General features: G+C 39.4%; 1 protein-coding gene across 1 annotated transcript in view; it reads right to left on the bottom strand.

Annotated features, from left to right (window-relative positions):
- Nucleotides 1-18,420, bottom strand: part of fmn2a (formin 2a) — a 38,243-nt gene extending 19,823 nt beyond the window's left edge. The window contains exons 1-6 of the mRNA XM_082144089.1: nucleotides 16,323-18,420; nucleotides 13,495-13,667; nucleotides 7,346-7,444; nucleotides 4,596-5,512; nucleotides 4,323-4,467; nucleotides 1,750-1,837 (exon numbers count right to left, since the gene is read on the bottom strand). Coding sequence (XP_082000215.1) covers nucleotides 1,750-1,837; nucleotides 4,323-4,467; nucleotides 4,596-5,512; nucleotides 7,346-7,444; nucleotides 13,495-13,667; nucleotides 16,323-18,405 — 3,505 coding nt within the window. The 5' untranslated portion in view covers nucleotides 18,406-18,420. The remainder of the gene's footprint in view (nucleotides 1-1,749; nucleotides 1,838-4,322; nucleotides 4,468-4,595; nucleotides 5,513-7,345; nucleotides 7,445-13,494; nucleotides 13,668-16,322) is intronic.
- Nucleotides 18,421-19,982: the final 1,562 nt, after the last annotated feature.

Here is a 19,982-nt window from a genome sequence, read left to right as displayed (position 1 = left end):
TTCCTAGTTCCTCAAAGGGCCTGATCCAGGTCAGTGTGGTGAAGCGTGATGTTGAGGAATGTATTGATTCTGGGTAAATAGCTCTGTCAGAGAAACTGTTTGTTTCTATTTGGTGGTTTACTCTGGCCAAACATACTGGCCTCTGCATTGGGCGGAATTGCAGCGAGACCCAATGAGACTCGACCAGTGCTGAATTGTGGGTACTGAGCTGCATAATAGATGGGGACTGTGCCCATAAATTCTCAAAGAGCCAGTAAAAATGTCTTCAAATACCGCCGGTTTAAAGGATGTGTGCATATGTGTGTGTGTGTAAAATATTAGGTATCCGTTCACATAATGTGATGTGGTTTTTAAAACTGCATCCAGCCTTGCTGATTCATTAAAACGAAGAAAGAAAAATAGAATTTAAAAAAGGGTTGTTGTTACAGTGGATTAGACTGGAGGGAAATTATGCATGGAAATTTTTTACTGAAAGAAAACAGAATTCAGCTTGTCTGCCGCCTGTTAACCAATGAATGACAAAAAAAAAAAATCACATTGTTTAGACTATGTTGCTGAAGAATACACTATTTATCCATCCAGGACTAAAAAGTAACCACACATGGGTCCATTTTTGCACCGACTCCAAAATCAAAGCAGAATCAACCGTTGAACATATCCAAACAACAGTGGCGTTCCTGAATAAACCAGTGGATCCGAATGAATGGTTTGAGTAAAGAATTCATTGACTAACTCAAAAAGACTAGTTTCACAGTGTGTGACAATACTGTCATATGGATGTAACCTGTACAAAGATTAACTGAAAAAATATAATTAATATCATATCATATTTAATAATAATAACTGTTCACTACTGTCTCTTTGCTTTTCATAGGTAATCTTATTCATTTTAATCCAAAGAAGAAATGCACAGATCATCATCTGGATGAGAAAAGGAACAAAAGATAAGTGTAGGCAGTTTCAAGATATATGTGTGAAATAATTAACCTTTCTAAAACATTTTCCTACTTTTACTAATTAATTGTCTTAGTATTTGGCCTTTTCCCTTTGTATTCTATTTCAGTAACTCCTTCACCACATAAAAATCCACAATCAAGAGTTCTCTGGGCACTGCGAGACAGGACTAACATTCCCGAACATGTGATGAGAAGAAATTGCATTATTTCCTTTATAGCCCATTCAAGGGGATGAATAAGCAGACAGAGTGATGACAACAATAAGCGAGGTATAAAGAGACGAATTAGAGAGAAAAAGACTCCAGAGACAGATTCGGAAATATCTTAAGCAGAGAAATAGGACATTGAGGGTTTATGCAAAAACAGATTAAAACTGTAACTACAGTAAAAGAACAGAACAGAACAGAATGAGAAAGAGGATGCGACTCAAATCATCATGTTCATTAAGATCTACAGTATCAACCTATTCTTGAACCCTGAGACGCAACCAACCCTCTCTCTCCAGCTTTCAAACACAATCAGTAACTGTATAAACATCACCGAACAATGCCTCTTAATTGGCCGTGACATCATTTTTCCCCCTTAGAGAGGTCACATGCTGGCAGGAGGCTGAGCACAATCTCAGGAGGTTTAGCCAAAAACACACACACCTAATATATATATATATATATTTATTTAATTTTTTTAGAAACTTGACAAGTAGTCAACAGCAGAACAAGTGTGCGCACATACACACACGCAACATTAGCAATGGCCATACTAAGTGCAAAGAACACTTATTTGGGTTGCTTACCATTCTGGATATCTTTCATATCCAAATGAAGACTGGACATTAGAATCCCCACTGCCTGAGAACGTTTGTTATTCAGCAGCTTGACAACCTGAGAGAGACAGAGGGTATTATTTCATTACTGTAGTAAAACATCAGCCACATTATACTATAATACAAAAAATTCCATAAACACAGTATTTCATCTGGCTGCCCTCATAAATTTAATAGCACAGAGAGGTACTTTGGCCTAAAAAGGAAACCAAAAACAAAGCCAAAGTATGAGTATGAGTATTTATGACTGTTTCCTCATATGGCATTATGGAGAGGTCCTGTCTCATTCTTTCATGCATAGCATCCACATATATCAAAAGAACTTTACTTTCTCCCGTTTCTGGCTCTGCCAAAGAACACCACAGTGATTATGCAAATGACAGACCTGTCTGGTCCAATTAAACCGAGTTAGATTTTGACACTTTCAGACGGCCCCTTCAAATCAGGCATTTCTAAACAAGTGGATGCGTGTGGATGCATGGAATACCTCACATATTCTGTATAAATTTTCACTGTTTTTTGAAAGAGAAAACATTCCCTGAGCTCTGCCCTCTGCTAGTTCACTGTAGCTTTAGCGTCTTCTGTGCATTAACACGTGTACATTGAGTGCCATCGTAAACATGTCTTCTTTCATTGCCGTCCGTTAACAACATGTTAATTCTGATTGTTGGAAAGAATTTGGAGCCATGAAAACCTTCTAGTACAGGCCACACTTGAAAGTGTGTGATGGCGGCTCAGTGTGATCATCAGGAAGCCACTGGCTACCATTATCTCCACGGGGCTCATGACCACTAAATACAGCCCGACTGCAGAGTGGTGTGCTACGTTAATGATGTGGGAAACACACTCATGCCTGTGATGAGCTGGATCTCAAACCAGACGCTTACCAACCAATGAGAATTGATTCCATACTTTAGCACTGTCTTGGTGGGAACCGGGGATGTCGCTGTATGAGGGAGGATGGAGGTCCGGCGGTCGTACAGTAACTACCAGCTAAAGAACTAGATAACTCCTGCCAAAGTAATGGGCCATAAAATGAATATGATTCATAAAATTAACATGATAATGTGGGCTCAAATGGAGCTTCGGGCAGCTGTTTTTAATTGATATATCTAATTTATGTGAAAGGTGGGCATTTGATTAGATTAGCACTGTAATTTTGACTGATATGAGCAAACTGTAACCATAGGCCTAAAGCAACTAGTGAACAATGCTACACACACCCACTCTCTCTTTCTCTTACACACACACATATAAAGTGTGGCATGACCACACTAGGCTGACTGGAGTCGCTGGGTTGGCTGGTGGTTTGAGGGTTGTGGGTTTTAACTCAATACAGACCCCCCCTCCCATTCTTCAGATCATACAGACCACAGAGAGAGAGAGAGAGAGAGAGAGAGACAGAGAGAGAGAGAGAGAGAGAGAGAGAGAGAGAGAGAGAGAGAGAGAGAGAGAGAGAGAGAGAGAGAGAGAGAGAGAAAGAGCAAACAGAACACTTTCAAAAGTCTTATGAATTTCTCAATATTTACATGGTTAAACATCCAGTTTGTCATTTATCCTATTTGTAGGCAATACCACTGAGTATTCTCAAAACGTGTTCATAAAAACCTTGTTTACCCACATTTATATAAAAAAGTGGTGGTACCATGGCACAAAGATGGTATTGGATGGGAATACCAATGATTTTGGGAATGATTACCTTATTCATATACCACAGTATTTTAGTGGCACTACAGGATACTTCAAAGAAAAACATTCTAGTGCCATAGTACTTGTACAAAAACATGCACAAAAGTACTGCCTTGGTATTCTTGAAATGACCATGTAGTACTATGTACTGTAACACCATGGTATATGAATTTCAGTATCATGGTATATTTCAAGTATGACAGTACTACCATTTGTTACAATTACTGTACCATGGTAGCGCCACATTCCTCTTTATTAAGGATGGTATATATATTTGGAAATTATCTTCATGATAACAACACTAAATATCTGTACTTAATTCATAGTTGACGAACACAGCTGCAGGACAATTAAATATAATCGTTTTTTTTTTTTGTGATGCAGTTTGTAATGAGCTTGTTGTGGAGCTGTGTGTTGTTATCAGAAATCTGTTCGACTCCAGACGAAGGACCCACAAAACTCTCACCAATGACTAATTTTCACACCACTACCAGAGCGGAAGAGAGAGAGAGAGAGATTAGCTTCAGATGTGGTAGATGCCTGGATCGTTTCTGATGGTAAACAGACTTATCAAAGAGTCTCACAGTCACACTTTGGTTGATGGAACATTAAGTAGAGCTTATAACATTTACTGAACGTCTGTAAGGCTCTGATTCACAAGCTGTGCGTGTGAAATCACTGTTAATGGTTTTGTGTGTGGTGAGGTGTGGGTAGAGCTATCTTCAGGGGCAGACAACTGGGAATGTTGTCCTGGGAACTGAGACGAAGTGGGCATACTAAGGTCCACTAGGGTATGGCCTATTTGTTGGGCTCCAATGATTACAATCAGTGTGGGTGTAGAAAAGTCTTCTTACCTGTTTGGCCTTTGATTTAGTTATGGTATCTGAGATAGGTTTCTTCTTTTCCTTAACTGCGCTTTTGGCAAACTTCTCCACAAATTCGTCGAAGTTTACGGATGGCTCTTGAACCTTCTCCCACACCAGAGCACTTTTGTTATCCCTATGTGCAAGAAAAAAAAAAATATCAGTTTGTATTATTGTATGTGTGATCATAATTAAACCTTGGCCGAATGTAATAAGGTGAAACACAAACATTCAAAACATTCAGTCAATGAGGCATAAGTTTACTTTTTGGCATGTAGCTGAATCCGGGTCCAGTAGAGTGGTTTCATGGGTCTTGGAGGCTCGATGACAGCTTTCAGAGGGGCGGACTCCTGAGCCATGCTGGGCGGCACAAACCCCATGAAGGGTGGAGGGGGACCAAAGGGTGGTGGGGGCCCAAAACCAGGTGGAGGAGGGGGAGGTGGGGGCCCAAAACCAGGTGGAGGAGGGGGAGGTGGAGGTCCACAGCCAGGAGGTGGAGGGGGAGGGGGGGGAGCCATGCCTGGGAGGGGAGGAGGGGGTGGAGCCATGCCCACAAGTGGAGATAGTGGAACAATACCAGGAAGTGGAGGTGGTGGAGGGGGCGGAGCCATTCCTGGGAGTCGAGGTGGAGGGGGTGGAGACATACCTGGGAGTGGAGGAGGGGGCGGAACCATACCTACAAGTGGAGGTGGAGGAGGGGGTGGAACAATACCTGGGAGTGGAGGTGGAGGGGGTGGAGGAATTGATACATCTGGTGCTGAAGGTGTCGATACACCTGAAACAGCAGGAAGTAGGGGTGGGGCAGGGGGACTGATTTCCTGTTTTCTTTGGCAGCTGCAGGAATAGGGCAGTCCAATTGGTGAAGTGGCGCTGTCAATTAATTTGGGAGTCTGTGATTGGTCTGAAAAAGGCACTGGAATTTTAAAGGCTTCCTCGACAGGTGAGGTCTGAATGGCTTTCACGTGGCGCAGAACTCCTTGTTCATTTACTTTAGACTGTTTGATGGTTTGATTATCACCCACTTCTTGATCCCTTGTTCCAAGCTTTGTGCCATCCAATTCATTATTGTCTTTTTCCATATCTGATATTTTCGAAAGTAATTCTTCAATTGTTCGCTCTAGCTCCTGAATGGAAACGGAAGTCCCTTCTGGAACAATCCCAGATTGCCCCGTGGATCCATCCTGTGGAGAGCAGGATACAGAAAAAAGAGACTTCACGTCTTTAAAAAGAAACAGCAGCATGGAATGAAAAACACAGACACCTCCTGTCACATGCAATCGTACAAGCATGAGTTAGTGCCTTGTTTTAGCGGATGTTAGTTTCTCCTCCGAGACTACGTTTTTTGAGGAATGGTATGAGTGAGTGTGTGTTTGTAAGTAAGGGGCCGTGTTTCTTAATAGCAAAGACCAGGCACGCATGTGGCATCCCACAAGTCAATAAAAGCACTTTGGCTGATCATGGAAAACGTTGCGGTGCTTCCTGGATAAAGCGAAGAGAGTGAACCCAGGGAAATGAATGAAGAACCACAGCCAGCGTGTAAAAATCAGCACACAACACACAAGGGATGCACTTGGCGAACACACAAACATGGTGATAAACACACACAACATACAGAGACACACATACAATCTGGCAGCGAGGGTCAAGGAAGTCCAACAAGTCTAGACTCCAGAAGTCGTCTCTGAGGACTCCTAAAAGGCGAGCCGCAGAGTCTCTGGGAATGAGGAGGGAAGGGTTTGTGCCTTTCTTTTACACAGCTTCAAACGGCTTCAAAGAGTTTGTGTGGGTCTGTGTGAATGATTGGGGGGGGGGGGGGGACATATCACACACATGGAGTCTGGTTACATGTTGGGCCCTGTCAGACTGACATGGGTTTGGGGAGACGCTTTCATTCACAAAACCCTTTTCCACAGCCAGGGAGCTTTGGTAAATTTTGGCTCCAGACCTTCAAGCCCCTTAGGAATTCTAGAGTCATTAGTAGTCCGAGAAGTTCCTTCGTGCGATTTGATATGGTCACGTGTACCAGGGCATTATATACAATATGTTAAGTATTACAAGTATTAATGTAATTAAAAAAGACATATTCCCCCAAAAGATCTGCATTTCGAATCACATTCAGGAATATTCCTACAAGAAACATGAGGAATAATCTGTAATATAAGGTGTTGCGAGTGTGTGCTTTGAACATTGGAATGCACTGGTCATTTATCATTTCAAAAATCAAACATGGTGGATCTTAAAATGCATTGGCAGGCACTGCGCCTGCTGGACAGATGTTTAGATCAGGATAAGATGCTGTTAGGATGCTGTTTACAGAATGTTAAGCAATGTTAAAGACACGTATGGCTAGTGAGTAGTAAAATACATTATGAGTAACATGAGGGGGTCGAACCTATTGGGGAAATATTTAAAACTATTTGAGAGTCTGCACACATTAACATACATGGACAAAAGACAAAAATAAATGCGTGTTTGATTACACATAGCTCTTGCAAAAATGTACTATGGTACAGTAATGGAATTAAATACCAAGGTACGTTGATATTTATCATGTCACATGATTTTACATGATACTCCAAGGTACTTCAAATAATACAAATATATTTGATCATATTACATGTCCAAAAAACATGGTATTACCATGGAACCATGTTCAAAAAGCATGGCATTACCGTGGTAATTTTGGATTTTTTTGTTACCCATATAAAAAGTACTGGGGTGGTGTTTCGTGTACCATATGTACCATGTAAGAGTAGCAGCAAGATATTAACTTTGGACATGGTACCATGGTAAACTATATATTTTTTGATGTAAGATAGCAATATCATGGCTTTCTTTGAAGTATTTTAGCGAAGTATTGTACCGAAAATATTATATCCTAGAATTTGAATATGGTAATCATTACACATTACATATTAATGTGTGTTTATCAAATACATTCAAAATAATGGGAATAATGACCGCACAATCCTTATTTTGGGCTTACAAAACCATATTGGAAGACATACTCGCACCTGTACAGAAGTGGGGGTCGGAGGCCACATTGTTTGGAGCCGCCCAGGTGTTCTGATCTCATTCTGTCCCACTGGAGCCCAGGTATACAGCTGCTCATTCTGTAAGTGTGCAAACGAATGAGAGAGCTGGCGTTAAAAGAGCTGATTAGGGCAAGAAATGCTTTAAACGGAATACAGGAATCTAAAAATAGCCTTCAGTTCCTGGGACTGCTTTCCTGATTAGACAGCAAGAAAAAGGTATGATTATGTGGCAGTAGTGTGTGAAGGGCGACCTCTGCTGGAAAACTGAATGAAAAAAAAACAAACACCACTGACCAGAGCTGAAAAAATACATGGCATTTGTCTGGCTGACACTGCCAGCATGTTCACACATACAAATTGAAAGGCTGTTCAAGGCTGTCCATTCACATCAGTGGGGGGTTGCGCAAGCATGCAGTGAACATGTCATTCGATCAAGACGTGCCGCAGAGTTGCACTGCATGATAACACCATTTAAAGGTAAACCTTACAAGCTATAGAATAACAGGCTTGACTGTTTTATAAAACGCATTTTACTGGTTAATACATTTATTGGTGTGCATCGTGTTTATACAGTGGTCCCAAATCAGAAAGTGTCCATACATAAATAGTGCATTATACATAAAATAAATAAATAAATAATCTTAATTTTAAACAATATATCTAAATTGTAAAAAAAAAAAAAAAAAATATATATATTGTTTTGCTTAAAAAGTGTGGTTTTAAAACGGCATTTTTTTTCTCTCTAAGGAAATATGATGGATGGATTGATGGATGGATGGAGAGACAGACAGACATATAGATAGACAGATAGATAGATAGACAGATAGACAGATAGATAGATAGATAGATAGACAGACAGACTCTTGCCCTGATACTAGTGTTGTAGTTAAGACCACCTAAACGGAGACCAAGCCAAGACCAAAACTAGAGTTTGTTGACACCAAGACTAGACCAAGAATTTGAGACTAAGTCTAGACAAAGAGCAGACCAGCACTCGTCAAATTCATCTAAAAAGTCCACATTAACTGCCTGATAAATATATTTTATTTAATCAAATAACACAATTGGAATAATAAAACACCACATAGAGCTGTTACCAATCAAATTAAATCACTAACAAAATTAATCTTTGCACTGCAGTGATGGCACAGAAGGTGCATCTGAATTAGTAAAATTACAACTGCATAAATAATGCTGAGATTAATATTTAAAAAAAAAGTTTGAATATACAAATATGATGGAAAAATAAAATGATAAATGTGATAAATAAAATGACTTTTAAATATGAAACTAAAACAGGCAGTAGATGGCAGCAAATCACTTAATGAGTGAGTCACTGAATAATTTATTCAACCGATTCGTTCAAAGAAGCGGATTCATTCAGTAATGAAACACCGCTGTATGTTGCTCAGAAACGCACAACAGCTCTGCTATGGATTTGTCTGGAACTGTTTTCATAGCTGAAGAAAAAAATATAAATGGCCTAATATTAACTTCTTTTTTATTGAACATTTGTATAAAATCAATTTCACATTTGCAATCAAGCTCATATTCGAGAAAACCGCTCACTTGCTCATGTGATATTTCTTAATTATAGCATTATGTTATAATATAAAAAACAAGATCTCATACAATTACTTTTTTGCAATCATATCTTGAATTTTTTGGGGCATTTGTATTAATTTTGGTGAAATCTCTGACACAAACAAAATAAATCGAATTACATTTTACATTTACATTTATTCATTTAGCTGACGCTTTTATACAAAGCGACTTACAATTGCTATATATGTCAGAGGTCGCACGCCTCTGGAGCAACTAGGGGTTAAGTGTCTTGCTCAGGGACACATTGGTGTCTCACAGTGGATTCGAACCCGGGTCTCTCACACCAAAGGCATGTGTCTTATCCATTGCGCCACCACCACCCCAGAATTAGAAATAAGTTATTGATTGCGTTTTAAACAAGAAGTTTTACTTCCAGGAACATTAATTATGAAGTTAACAAATAAATCAGACAATGCACCAGAAATTTTGTGATATCTCTGCAGTTGTGGTCTTGAAATAAAATCCTGAGTCCTCTTAGGCCCCGTCCACACTACTGCGTTTTAGTTTAGAAACGGAGAATTAAAACGAATACGATCTCCGTCCACACCAGCGTTTTAGCTGCGTATTAGAATTGATCTCCGTCCACATTAAAACGACTGAAAACGCGGATCACGTGACCATTCACCAACACTGGGCATGCGCGTGCCGGTGTAAACACAACTTCATTGATAAAATTATCCCACCATGCGCTGGTTCTTCCCGGGTTAACCCAAAACCGACGCTCCATGTACGGTCGATACCGCCGCTGCACACGGGAATTGTCACAGATCGCTCGAATGATAGCTTGCCTCCGGCGCATGTAGGCAGTTATAGCATTGCAAAATGCAGAATTTACTTGCACAACAGCTGCTAGCAAAGATATACGCCATGACTGATGACACCCAATCATAGAGCCGAGCGTTAGCCTCTACTACGTCATCGTTTCTAAAGTCCTCCGTTTTGACCCGTCCAGACTAAAACGCCCTCCGGAGATTCAAAACGAAAAACGGGTCGGCAGCGTTTCTAAACTTCTCCGTTTTGGGTCTCCGTTTTTGCCGTTTTAGTGTGGACGGGAGGTGCAAACGTAGCAAAAGGTCTCAGTTTTTAAACGAAAACGCAGTAGTGTGGACGGGGCCTTAGTCTGAGACCGAGACAAGTCCAAGACCGGTCTGGAATACTACAACACTATCTGATACACAAACATCAAGCATAGCCTCAGTTCTGGCAGGTCACGTTAGTCAAGCTCACATCAGCTGATCCGCGTCTACCTATAGGAATACAACGCCTATCACTGTATACATATATAAGCTCCTTCAGTGCTATCTGCAGCTATCGTGTTTCTCAGGAGCAAATTACCCTCCTCCATCCCCAGCTCCTCCTCTCGTCAGTCAGGATTTGGTATTAATTATATCTGCAATACATTCATGTTGGTTCTGTTCTGTTTACCCTAAGGGGGGTTATTGCTGCTCTCCCTGCTCTTATCCATGCTTGGCTGCATGGATGCGCAGGGAGTTCTTGCCCAGAACAGAACTATACCGCCAAACCAAACTTTATGCTAATTGTCAATCATATTTGACGATAGTGGTCCTGACAGAAATGGCTGTTGGCTATAGAAACATGCATCTATTACATCATACCTGTGAATTTGTTGATGAAATCTGTCTAGGCTATATACAAGAGTCAGACAGTCATTAAAGTGAATAGTGGCATTAATGGTGTCCTTTTGAAATCACAGCAAGTGAAATCACAGTATTAAGTCATGCTCTGCCATCTACCAGCACAACAGGGTTATTGTTAGGTTATTTCAGTCACTGTGCAGCAGTGTGTGTTAAAGGGACAGTTCACCCAAAAAGGAAGATTCTGTAATTTACTCAAAACTGATGCCTTTTGAAACCTGTCTAAATGTCCAAGCAGGTTTTTTTTTTTCATGCAATGAAACACACGATTTAAATTAATCCTAGATTTCAGACCGTTCCTCACACAAAGCTACTGTATGGCTTCAAAAGATATGAAATAAAGTGCACAAGTTTTATAGCCTATTTTAATTATGCTTTTATTGTGCTGTTTTGTCCTTTTTTAAGCTTTCATTTTATTGTAGAAAACAGCATGAACATTTTGCAAACATTCAGTTTTTGTGTTCCACAGAAGAAATAAAGGCATATGAATTTGGAACATCATGCAAATAGTGCACAGATTTTCAGTTGTCTACTTCTCAGATCAAGAACCAGCTCTAAACAGGTCAGTTTCAGCTGGAGTTCAACTGCGATCCACTCGGATCGAGTGTTGGAAATCTCACCATATTGGAAAGGTGTACAACAGGCCAGAACGAAACAGAACAGAAAATATTGAAATGGGTTCCATTACATGGAAAGGGAGAATTTAAAACATGATTACTGCCGATTGGACAAGGGTCAAGAGAAACACTTGTCTGAACAGATTCAGAGAAATAACATTGCTCTGGGATAAGTATAATACAATAAAAAGTGGTGATTAAATTAATTACCAGAGAAGTGTGTTTAAGTGTTTAAGAGTCTTTGAAACGATACTTTGGAACAGAAATATATTTTTACTTAATTCAAATTTGGCGAATGATGCATAATGAGAATTGAATGTTTCATTAGTAGATGATTATTAATACAGAACCTCCTCATTTACATTCTCATTTACACAATAAAATGAAAAGGTCTAATTTCCACTGCCCTTAAGAAACATTAAGGTTTATTTGGCTGCCAGCCTGAGTAGGCTGAATAGCTTGAGTCAAACACTGAAGCCTATGATATTGTTTTTGCTCAAAAACCTACTGTAACTAAAGAGATTCCACTGCATTTAGATAGGTGAAAGCAAAATATTGATGAATATAGGTATAAAAATACACAAATAGGCAGCTGGATAGATGATAAATGGATAATGAATTATGTTTGCTATATAGAGAGATGAATACAAAGATAGAGCAGCAACAGAGGGCATGTGACCCATCTTATGTAACCTGGTCAGATGGCTTATGCATGCAGATGTGTCTATTTAAGTGTGCAAAAGCACCGGATGCACATTTTTACGCATATTTGTGAAAGAGTGTCGTACACATCTATAAATAAACACTCACAACATGAATATGTGTTCATACTGCTAATGCGGGTTAGGAGGTGTTTATATGTGTGTGGTGAAATAGAAAGGGGGAAGGGCAAGTCGGAGAAGCGGTGTTAAATGTTCATCTGTTCAGACACAAATCTGCTTTGACTGGCGGAGCAAAAGAGTAAAGAGAGAGATTCGTTCTATTCAGGTCACATGGGGTGGCCGAGCAAAGAAACATGACAACATTGCTGCAATGTTCTAGCACATTACTCTCACATACAGTACTGTATTACAGCATTCAACTGATAATCTCAACGTGCCTTGTGTAACGTAGCAGGATTAAAAAATAAAATAAATCACACTATTTTCTCATGCATAAGATAATAAATACATAATGAGCCTCTCTTCCTCTGTCTCAAACAATGGCACAAAGTTACCCTACTCATCTCACATCTGTTCAGGCCGAATCAACTCTGTGGGTTGTTCAACGAAGTGATATAAGATGTGTGAAATCTGGCATATTTTTAGTAACACTCATCAACAGCTTTTCTGCTTCTTACTAATGAAATTCAGTACTGAGCTCACAGACAAAACCTGTGCTGAAAGATGTATGGATTCTGTTTTGAATTAATATATTTAGTCAAAATCATCATTAAAATCAGGGTAGTTCACCCAAAAATTTTAATTGTGTCATCATTTACTCACCCATCATGTATGAATTTCTTTCTTCTGCTGAACACAAAAGAAGATATTTTACAGAATATTGGTAACCAGACAGTTGACAGTAGCCATTGACTTCTATAGTATTTTTTTTTTCCTACTATTGAAGTCAACATGTTACCAACATTCTTCAAAATATTTTTCTTTTAGTTCAACAGAAGAAAGAAACTCATAAAGGTTTGGAACTACATAAGGGTGAGTAAATGATGACAGAATTTTCATTTTTGGGTGAACTATCCCTTTCATTTAAATATGGCATAATCAAAATGTTCTAATTCGTTTTCTAAACCTAAACTTAAACCAATGTAACATAATTTTTCATAACAAGTCAACATGAACAAGTGGACAACACATTGGCCTGAAAAGACATCTGGTACACTGTGAAAAAAGGTGATTTGGAATAAATTATACATTAAATATCACTTCAAGTGGGTCAAATGGACCTGTGTGAATTCATATCAGTCCATGCCTCACTTGCACTACTGGTAGCAAGAAAAATGCACAAGACTCTCCACCACTTTCTACACATGCATTTAAGTCATTTCAGCGCTTGAAAACCTGAATTTAAATGTGGTTTATGTTTCATAATAGAAATATTAAGGCATGTATGTATAGAGATCCCACGACTGATGTCATTGCAGGCAAATAATACATGGCAGAATACATCTCAGATGCTTTAATAAAAAAACAATAATAAGGATGTTTTTGTGAATGTCCTTATAAAGCAAGAGAAAAGAATTGGATGGCCATACATTGAAATTGGGCTTATCTGTGACATCACTTCCTGTCGGCAGTTCCCTGATGCAGTCACTAAAGGGCTGTAGAATCCCCAAAGCCAGAATACGGGAACAGAATCTCTCAGCATCCTGTGTGTCATCTTCAGAACAACCCCACTGTACCAAACACCTCTCCAACAGAGAACGACCTGTAAGAGAGTGAAATAGAGAAGATTCATATTGAAAGTAATATAGAAGGTGAAAATACTGCATTTGTGTGTAACTGTTAAAGGTGCTCTAAGCGATGTCACACGTTTTTTAGGCCGAAACATTTTTGTCACACACAGCATCTCCTCACCATCCGCTAGCTGCCTGTCCCCTGAACACACTGTAAAAAAACGCGATCTCTGTAGACAGCCCAGGCTCCACAAACGGCAACAAAAACAAACTGGCCCAACCTGGACCACGAAACATAACAAACAGTGTTCCAGCCAATAACCAACAAGAATGATTTGGGGGTGGGGGTTGGGGGGTTAGTGCGCGTGCACATGACGGGACGGGATGAGGAGGAGGGAGGGTCAAGCTAGTCTCCGTTTTGTTTGACAATACTTCGAACGTCAACAAGAAGTGACGTCACCCAACATCGCTTAGTGCACCTTTAAGTTCTTCTGTTATAGACTGCTCATTGAATCAAATTTTTTTCCCCACTGACCCTGACTATAGTGTTTGGGGACTGACGCTTTAAGTCAGACAAACAAATAAAGCAGAAATTGTGGCATTTTATTTGGTGAACTGAAGCATGTGTTTGTGTGTGTGTGCATGTTCCTAAAAGGAATATTTATCCACTCCAAGCACAAAACTACACGTGAACTTCCTTTCTCTAATATATCAGGTGGACACAAACTCAATAGCTCATCCTGTAGTCTCATATCACACCCTGGTAGAGAGGCTGATTTTGTGCAACATCAATAAGCAGCAAAAAGAAGAAAAAAAAAAAAAAAAAAAGGTGCGTGTGTGTTGGGGGGTGCTTCTTGTTAGATAATCATCATGTATCGTCTATTGAGCAAATGAAAAAAGATTGTGGATGAACTAAATTCTGATGTCATGGCTCGGCTGTCTCATCTATAAACAAAGTTAGCAGCCTGATAATGCTTTAAAAGAATAACTAAAATTTGATCAAGCAAATGATTTTAAGTAGGTTCAAATCTTCAAGTTTTGTTTGAGGCAGTCAGCAGCAAGTGTTAAGCACGCTATATAAAAAAAGCATGCAAGACTATCCTTATGAAAATAAATATGAGTCTGTTTAAAAATGAATTTATGTATACTGTAGCATTTAATGAATATGTCAACATTTTAATGAGAATAAAAAATTTCACATCAGATTATGAAACATATTTACTCTTGTAAACAGCAGGTTCAGCATAATATTCAGTTTGTGCACAATGCTTTATTGTGCACAATCGTGCTTTTGAGTTTCAAAGACATGTAGCCTTTGGCACAGTTAGCATTTGATGCTTCAATATCTTCAAGGCTTTGTAAACACATTCAGATATGGATGCTAGCTTTGTATCTAGACAGGAAGTTAACAGGTGAAAAAATGAAAAATGCTTCATTTGAAGTGTTCATATCTCACCTTTAAAAAAAAAATATTTTTCTGTTCCTTTGTATCTGATCTGTCCTGGTGTAACCTTCATGAATGGTTTGTCAAGAGCATTCTCTATGCCTAAACCACTTAAAAACAGTGTGTGTGTGCTTTTGTACAAGTGTGTATTTGAGTAACTTCCTGTGGCACTCTGACTCAATGAGGCAGAAGCCAGAGCTTTCCTAGCCAGCAGCTAATGTGTGTCTGTGTGTGTTTCTGTGGGATTGTGTGTGTGTAGCATACATATTTAAGAGCCATGTTTTATGTTTTTTGACTGCTCACTGAGCATTGAGGGGATTGAACCAGAATAAAGTACAGAAAAAGAAAAAGAGATTTAAATCATGCCCAGGCAACTAACTGTTATATTGTCTTCTCCTATGACATGGAATTATACACAAAACACAAATGTCTGTGACAACATTTTTACCTCCCATGTGTTGTGAAAATATATTCCAACATCTTTTTTGGGAGGGTGTCTGGGCACAACATTCCTGTCAAACAAATCCTTTCTCTAACCCTGACCCTACACCTAAAATCAGAGGATAATTATAATGTTCAAATGAATTCAAGACCCAAACCCAGCCCTAAACCTAACCATAAAATCGGACTGGTTGATATGAATGCTGTTCCAGGACCAATAAGGATATTGATCAAGGAACATGGATCTCACTTGACAAAAATCACAGTTTAAACAGCATCTGACTAAAGGCTGAAACACACTACATTTAAACACTGTACATTAAATGTAATGTACAATAAATGTACATGAAACACTGATGTTTGATTTTAAAACACATGGGAACTTTGTAAATGGCTTTAGAAGAACTGGGCATCATGCACTATGACTGAGGATCACACCATACCTGGCTTTTAAGTCATTCCATACACAACAAACTTGTTCAGAAACATGCTCCTGATTTCTAGGAGATGTGTAAAAAATGAATGTTTGAAAGTCAGCTCAAAACATCAATCATGTTTGATGTCCTCTAGATACAATCAGAGTCTAAAGCTAAAATATCAGGAGTCAGTGCCTATCATACAATATATGATTGTCTGTGAAAACAGTCGACTCTGTTAGAGTTGACCATTTTTACAAACAATTGTGAGGTGTATGATGGGCAGTCTCGGGGGAAATTCTGGGCAAGTTTCATGTAATGTATTCTAAAATTAAAATCAGGTCTCTTTGACTATGAGTGTGAACTCATAACACACACTGACTCACCTGAAAACACATCTGGAAAGGCGGAGGGTGTGTACCTCGAACTGACGGTCTGGAGCCCACTCTCAATAAGCTCTGATTGAACATGTATGGATTCACACCATTCATCATGGCAACCCACTGGACCGGCAATGCTACAGGACCGCTGTCTCCGTGCTCTCCAGCTCCCAGCTCTGGATGATCCTTGACCTGAGCCTAACTCTGAGACAACCCTGCGAGGACACATAGGGCTTGGGGAAGGAGATATTATGGGTGAAGTGAGCTGTCTGGTGGTTGTTTTAACGTAAGAAGTGTGTATCGTGGGATAAGGTTTAACCCCGAGGTTTGCACTGGAAGTTCTACGTGGTCGTGACCCCGAGCCTAAAAAGTTCTCGGATGCCCACTGTGTGATAGCAGCGGCACTGCTTTTCCTTCTTTGTTGGTTGGAACACCCTCGCTCTACCTCCTCTACACCACCATCACCCTCTACGTTCAGCTCTACACTACTAATGCTCTTCTGTGGTATGAAAATGACCCGGCTGATTTTGGATGTTGAGCTGGTCTGATTGTTTGCATTGAGACCAACTTCTAGGCTTTGGGTCAGGCTATTGTTGCCATAATGGCACTCTTCAAGAGGAGATGATAAAGATGAACTCTCCAAGATCTCCTCAGCGCTCTCGTAGGAGGTGGATGTTTCTGTAGTATTCTGAAAACTGTTGTTACTGGTTGATCTGGTAACAGCTGAGATATCCTGGACACTACTTGTCTCAGTAAAAGTATCCTGAATGCTATAGTCATTGGCCAAACTGGTCAAGTGTACAGCTTTATTTGCAATATCAGTCACTTCGCCACCTTGCTCAACCTTTAATGTCGTAATCACTCCTCCTACTGTTTCCCTACTGCATTTAAGATCTTGTTCTTTGCTGTCAGAAGCAGATACTCCTCCTACCTTCTCTGGTTCACCCATACAAGCAAAGCTACCACTAGTAAGACACGGAGTGACCTGGTCTTCGGACCCTACTTGTCCTTCCCAGACCACATCGCTACAGTTTTGCCCCTCAGCAACTCCCTCCATTTGCTGCTGTTGTCTGATGGTCCTCTGAATATCCAACAGCAGATCCTGAGCCTCTGTGGCTGAGTGGTAGCTGTAGAGGTCTGTATCCGACCCCGATCCCTCAGTCTCTCCCTTAACATCATCTTCAGTCATGTCCAAGCTCGACTGCCTGCTTTCTGATACGAGTTGCTTACTGTCTGGAGTGAGACCCTCCAGCTCATCACCTGATATTCCACCATTGCTGCTGTCGTTGGCATCCACGCTCTTAATCCTAATCCCACCATCCAGTACATCCTCTTTGGACAACACTTTCCGGGATAGGCCCTTGCGAATACGGATGCTGGAAAATACCGAACTTTTGGAGCCCTCCGATTTCTTCTTGCCCGAGTCGCTCGGTAATTTACTTTTCTTAATCTTCTTGAGATGCTCATGGTCTCGGTCCTCAGTGCTCGCCCAATTCCCAGCACCTTCCACTCCAGTTGTGATGGTAGGCTTCTTTTGCTTGGCCTCCTGGTTTCCCATGTTCCTCAGAAGGCGAACACCTTTAGCAATCAGGCCATGCTGGGAATGTGTGTGCTCAGACTGACTTTCTCGTTCTCTCTGCTGCTCTCTCTTCTCTCCTATATCCCTCTCCGCGCTCCCTTGCACTTTCTCCCCCTCCTTTCCTAATCCCTCTCTCTCTCTCTTCACCGCCGAGAGCAGCTGCCGTGATGATGCTGGCTGTGACGCTGTAGCTGAGGACTGTCTGAGAGACAGCTCCCCCTGCCTCCCAATCTCTTTCACTTTCTCTAGCTCATCTATTTGCTCCGCCGGGCTACTGGAGGAGCGGACCAACTGAGCATGTCCAGTGTGGTGCAGTGAGGTTGGGGACAGCTGCTGCTTCTGATGCAATTCTGATTGTTGTTGCTGGCGTAATAACTGTTGCTGTTGTCTTCTGATAAGATTTGTCAGGCTGCTCTTCCTCCGTTCTTTCACTCTCTCTCTGAAGGGAGAGGAGTGGAAACTCTCTCGCAGGACAGGTAGCTGCATCTCTATCGTCTGAATGTTTTGCATCTTGTTTCTTGATATTTTGACCTGGGAGGAGGAAACAAATAGATTAAAATTGAGCAAAACAAAGTAAAAAAAATAAAATAATAATAATTTTAAAAAGACAGTTTATATTGTAAAGAGCAGAATTTAGGATTTAGTTTTAAATGTAGCACGTTATGTTATATTATTGTATATCACCATAAAAAGTAACTATACAACATTGTTACTTTTTATGGAAAGTAAGAAGTTTGTATTTGTTTTGCATTAGAAAAGCAAACTAAAGGATTAGTTCACTTCAAAATGAAAATTCTGTCATCAAGTTTCTTCTGCTGAACATAAAAGAAGATATTTTGAAGAATGTCAGTAACCAAACAGTTGATGTTCCCTTATTAACTTAAATGATGACAGACTTTTCATTTTGAAGTCAACAATTTCTTTAAGTAAAGTGTTAAGTAAAGTGTAAAGTTTTAAACTTTATATTTAAGTAAAGTGTTAATTGTTACTTCAAAAAAAGCACAAAGAACTGATTATAAAACACACAATTACTCCTAATATATATATATATATATATTTTTTTTTTTTCATTTAATCTCAAAACCTCATTCATTAAGCATTTCATTTATGTAATAATAATAAACAAAAAAAATTAAAGGTAACACTTTATTTTACAGTGTGATTGTTACATGTTATATGTAGTTACTGTAGTAATAGCTATAAATTATGCGTAATTACATGCAACTAACCCTAAACAAAACAAAACCCTAATCCTAACCCTAGAGTAAGGACATGTACTTACTTAATATTACCCAGTACTTAAATGTATAGTTACAGTGTAACAAAAACACCTTAAAATAAAGTGTAACCAAATTAAATTATGATTTGTTTTGTATTTCTTTTTTCTATATAGTCCATGTAAATCTGCACACTGAATGCCTGAAAATAGCACAGGAATTTCATCTGTGTGTGTGTGAGTGCGCCAGAGCAGCGTCATGTGAGCTTACAGACTGATCTCATAAACTGATGTACGACTATGGCCAGCAGGCCTGAAATCAGTGTTGTCCTCCAGCCTTGTAGTATCACTTCTTCACACTTTCCTGTTAGCTATCAACAGATTTATACAAAATTCATTTTAATCCTGAACATAGCTTGTATCTGTGCCTGGAGAAAATGTGACATTTTCATATAAAAAACATAAGTACTGAACAAAATTTCAGAGATCATAGCCAAGTAGTACAACTTAACTAATATATATATATATATATATATATATATATATATATATATATATATATATATATATATATATATATATATATATATATATACATACACATACACACACAATCTTCACTAAAAAATATATATATACAATCTTCACTAAAATGTATACACAATCTTCACTAAAAATGGAACCTTTTCATCAATAAGGCATGAACCTATTGATAAGCCTTATTACATACTGATACATCTCTCTCAGATTAATTCCTCACATCAGTCAGTGTACAAGCTCAGTTTTACTGCTGTACGATTAGTCTAGAAATTCACTGCTAATCCGAAATGATCTAACCCGATATCAAGAATGAACCGAAAACCTGTTGCTG

Source organism: Leuciscus leuciscus (genome assembly GCF_965113295.1).
Source record: "Leuciscus leuciscus genome assembly, chromosome: 17".
Classification (NCBI taxonomy): domain Eukaryota; kingdom Metazoa; phylum Chordata; class Actinopteri; order Cypriniformes; family Leuciscidae; genus Leuciscus; species Leuciscus leuciscus.
Note: the sequence above shows the minus strand (reverse complement) of the source record. Positions and strands in the feature narration are given on the sequence as shown.